We start from the raw sequence: 5,000 nt of genomic DNA on the forward strand, positions 1-5,000 counted from the left end.
ACAGAATACATTCTTGGAACTTGATCTTTACTTAATATCCTAATGATTTTTGTCACAAAAGAAAAATCATTCATTTTGACCCATACAATGTATCGTTGTCTGTTTCTACAAATAAACCCCAGAGACTTAAGACTGCTTCTGTGCTGCAGTCCACTCAATCAATTACCACTAATTCGAAAGTGAAAGTAAAATACATACAGGCGGGAAAATGCTAACGAACTAGCCCCAGGTGATACCAGTGTTGTCACACGTCGATTAACCAATGGTAAAATTTCATCACTGTCACAAACCTAGTTCACATTCACACTGCGGCTAATTCAGAGTCACTCCTCTTCTGAACTGTGTCACACTGGATTTGTTGATTAGATCTGTGACCTGTGTCCTGGTCTGATCTGCTCACCTCTGCTTCCTGCTGTCCCATCTGTTCCCAGCTGGACTCGGACAGAAGATCAGTTTTCCCACAGCGCTGCAAACAGTCAGACTCCATGTTATTCTCCACGTCTGGCACAGACGTCTGCGGCACACAGGAACAGGAAGTGTGAGATTCACCGCTGACGAAGTTAACCCTCCGTTTACAACACAAACAATACAATGTTAACTGCAACTAAAATAATCTCTATAACAGTAATTCTAATAATTATTATGCTAACTGCGACAATAACTATAATTAAAATATCCATAACTATAATGATAACAAAAACACTAACTATAAAGAGATCTATATCAATAAATATGATATTAACTATGACTATAACAAGATCTATAAGTATAACAATAACTAACAATATCTGTAATGATAACTACAAGAATAAATCTAATAATATTTGTAACTATACGATAACTAAATATAACTGTAACAGTATCTATAACAATAACTATAGCGCTAACTATACCGATAACTTTAACTATAACTGCAAAGATAACTATAATGATAAATATAATTTCTGTAACAATAACTATAGCAGTAACTGAAAAGATAACTACAATAAACATAACAAAAACAATATCTGTAACAATAACTATAGAACTAATCTATACCGATAACTATAATTATTACTCTTACTATAGCAAAAATAACTATAAAACAATAGCAATGATATGTGTAACAATAACTATAGCAATAACTTTAAATACAACTGTAGCATTAACTGTAAAGATAACTGTAACAATGTCTATAATGATAACTATTACTATAATAACTACATCAGAATCTATACCGATAACTACGTAAACAATAACGATTAGACTAGAGCTATAAATATAATCGATCTACAGTATATTGAGATCTATACCAACAACTATAATAATAACTATGACAATAACTACACAGAACTATAATGTTAAATTTAACAATAACTATAATATATATAATGATAACTGTACTGATAACTGATAGCATTAATGATGAAAAAAGTTGCTCTGAAAGTGCTCTGAAAGTGATATCTTTACAATACATTTAATTCCACTCATGCGATTAGGCGTGTTAGTTCCTCACCAGCTTCCTGTTGACATGCAGCCGGCTCCAGAGCTCCTGCACCTGTTTCTTCAGCGTCTCCACCTGCAGCTGATGCCCCGCCTCCATCTGCCGCAGACGCACCTGTACAGCATCGCTGTGCACACTCAAGCCGTCCTTATCCAGGTGCCCTAACGCCGATAAACACCCGGAAACATCCACCGGACGCTTGTGAGGCGACGTCGGAGAAGAGTCTCCCGCTGCCGACATCTGCGAGCCGCCATCACGATCAGACGACGGACAAAGAGGATGCTGGGAAGGTGAGCAGACGCCGTTAGGAGTCTGAGATGTGTGGTTTGGACTGGAAGAACTTTCCATGGAAGACTGGCTGCTACATTCTGAGGAATCATGGGTATTAGTTGAATTATCTAGAAGCAGTCTGTCCGGTGTTAATTCAATGTTTTCGTTAGTTTGCAAAGGATGCTGGGATCCAAGAGGGTGTTTTTCTTCAAGCGTCTGATTGGTCTCATTAAGAGGCGATTCCTCGGGGGTATTCCTTCTGATGTTTCTCAGGAGATCCAGCTTCCTGTGCTCTTCCTGTGAGATGTTGTGCATTTGGCTGTCGGCCTCAGAAAGCTCTGGAGGATCTGTGTTTAGTTCGTCAGACAGGTTTGTGTTTAGGCTGAGTCTCTGATCTGTCGTCTGCGTGTGGTTTCCGCTGATCTCTAATGTGAGCCGGCGGTCATGCCACTTCTCGTTCAGGTTAGGGTCGCTGCTGCGGCGGTTTGGGGTCAAACCCTCACAGGAAGTGGGCAGGTCTTCGTACGAGCGTGTCTTTGGTAACCTGGAAACCATTGACAAAAACAACTGTAAATGACACAGTTCATAATCAGAGAATGATCGTGTTTACATGCGGAAGACAGCTCCAATATTAATGAAAATGTGGTCATTTTTAACATATGTAAAATGCTACGTAAATATTTCATGTTAGCATTTCTGTAGCTATTATTATATATTTATTATAATTAACTAAAACTAAAACCATAAAACATTTTGGTACTTGAAATAAAACAAACATTGACTTAACTAAAATTAAAATACAAAATTCAGATTTTTGCTAATACATTATTTCTAATTTTAACTTAATTTAACTCGATTTAGTAAATTAAGTGTAATAATAATAAAAAAAAGGTATTTACAAAAATGTAATAAAATTATGAAATCTTCAACTGAATTTAAAAATGGAAATGGAAAATATACAAAGAAAAATTATTTTAAATATGAACAAAATTGGGTTTTTAATTTCAAAGGGAATGCATGAACTGACAAAAATATAAACTTTAAAATCGGGGTTAACTAAAACTTTTTTACTAGAAAAAAAATAAACTGAAAAAAAAACTAATATAACTAAAATTGAAACTGAAATAAAAATTATATAGATAGGAAAAAACAACAACAAACAAAAACGCAATGAAATTTCTAAAACAAAGTAATATTAAAATTGATTAAAAAACAAGGCTGTCAATGATTAGAATTTGTAATCTTTTTAAATTAAATTAAATTACATTAAATTAAATTTATGCATTTAGCAGACGCTTTTATCCAAACCGACTTACAGTACATTCAGGCTATCAATTTTTATCTATCATGTGTTCCCTGGGAATCGAACCCACAACCTTGCAAATGCAATGCTCTACCACTTGAGCCACAGGAACACAGTTAATTATTAATCAAATCATGTGCTGACTATCTATGTCCACATCAATTGGCTGAGAAATTATCACCTCAAAAGATCATTCTAAAAAATGTTACAAAACATTACAAAAAAGTAGCTGTAGAGAGAAATATTTTTATTCAATATTGTATAAATGATTATTGAGTTTTTATATTGAAATATGAATATAATGAATGCAATTTTAAGTTCCTTTTGAATAATGCATAAATAAGCATGCATCAAGTGACCACATTACCCTGATGCATGTAAACATGGTTCATGGTGAAAATGTGTTTGGAAAAGGAAACACATAGGTCATGTCTGGTTTACCTGCTCACAGGTGTGTCCTCGGGCGAGGCTGAGGGGGCGGAGTTTGGCACACATGACTCATCAGAAGGCGTGGAGGGGGCGGAGTTAGGCAGGTAGACGGCGCTCCACAGCATCAGATTCCTCACGTGACACACCGGGTGCAAAACCTGCCGGAGATGGAGAGGTTTAACACCTGGTGAGCCGCCTCGATAGACAACACAGCAGTTAAAGAAGTGTTTTAGTCATCTAGGAAGGTCAATACTAACATTCAAAAGTTTGAGGCCAACAAGATCTTTTCATGTTTTTGAAAGAAGTCTCATCAAGGCTGCATTTATTTGATCACAAATACAGTTAAAAATTCGGAAATATTTTTATGAGTTAAATCATCTGTTTTCTGTGTGAATCTGTGTTAAAGTGTAATGTATTTCTGTGATGCACAGCTGCATTTTCAGCATCATTCCTCCAGTCTTCAGTGTCACATGATCTTCACAAATCATTCTTATATATGATGATTTACTGCTCAACAAACATTTCTGATTATTATCAATGTAGAAAATGCAAGTTCTGTGGTGTTATTTTATCATCATTAAGAGACTATTATAGTTTTTATTCATTTTTTGAATCGGTTGAAATTTTTATATTTTAATTTTACATTTAATACAATTTCCATTTTAACTGTAATTAAAGTTTTAGTAATTTTGCTGCATGCTTTAGTAATTGCTTTTGTAATTTGTAGTTGTTTACACAAATATATATACATATAAGTGTGTGTGTGTGTGTGCGTGCGTGCATGTGTGTCTGTGTGTGTGTGTGTGCGTGTGTGTGTGTGTCTATGAAGTTTTTATTTCAGTTTTAGTTCAGTTCTAGTTGAATTTTTTTTATTTTATTTTTTTATTAATGTTTATTTTAAGTAACAAAAATGTTTCTAGTTTTAAAAAAACTGTAATAACCCTGTTTTGAATTAGTTTTTCTGTTTTTATTTGAAATTGTAGTAAAAGTACTCATTCATCAACCTATTTAATTGGTTTTCTATTTATTCTTTCATTTTATTTTTATTTTTTAATGTCTATACAATGTATTTACTTTAGATTTTTTAATAAAATCTATTCAAAAAATTTTAACATTATCTTTGCAACCAGCAGATAAATTAAGTTTAAGATTAAGATTTTTCATATACTTTTTAAAGGTCATTTTATCTCAGGTAACAAAAGTTTTTAATGGTTCTGTTTAACTGTAATAACCCTGGCTGTAATATGTGTTTGATCATTGATCATTTTTTTGTGATTTACTGTTTTCAACATAATCTCATCCATCATAAGGCAAAGAACATTCTGTGAAAATATAACCTTTGTATCTTTAATATTGACTGAGTAAGGCCATGTCAAAGACTGAAATCATAGTGATGTGAATGGTTGAGATCAAACTTTGAAGCTTGATTTCTCATGATGTGTGGATTCCCCAGCGAGGGTCACATGTATATTTGGTCACACAGAGCAGCAGCAGACATGATTTGAGAGGTTGTGT

At 34.0% G+C, this 5,000-nt stretch overlaps 1 protein-coding gene across 2 annotated transcripts in view; it reads right to left on the reverse strand.

Moving 5' to 3' along the window:
• Positions 1-5,000, reverse strand: part of LOC113070140 (myotubularin-related protein 3) — a 23,629-nt gene that overhangs the window by 3,223 nt on the left and 15,406 nt on the right. For both annotated transcript variants that reach the window (XM_026243351.1, XM_026243350.1), the window contains exons 15-17: positions 3,498-3,643; positions 1,496-2,297; positions 401-514 (exon numbers count right to left, since the gene is read on the reverse strand). In XM_026243351.1, the coding sequence (XP_026099136.1) occupies positions 401-514; positions 1,496-2,297; positions 3,498-3,643 (1,062 nt within the window). The remainder of the gene's footprint in view (positions 1-400; positions 515-1,495; positions 2,298-3,497; positions 3,644-5,000) is intronic.

Source organism: Carassius auratus, unplaced genomic scaffold, assembly GCF_003368295.1.
Source record: "Carassius auratus strain Wakin unplaced genomic scaffold, ASM336829v1 scaf_tig00003102, whole genome shotgun sequence".
NCBI classification, from domain to species: domain Eukaryota; kingdom Metazoa; phylum Chordata; class Actinopteri; order Cypriniformes; family Cyprinidae; genus Carassius; species Carassius auratus.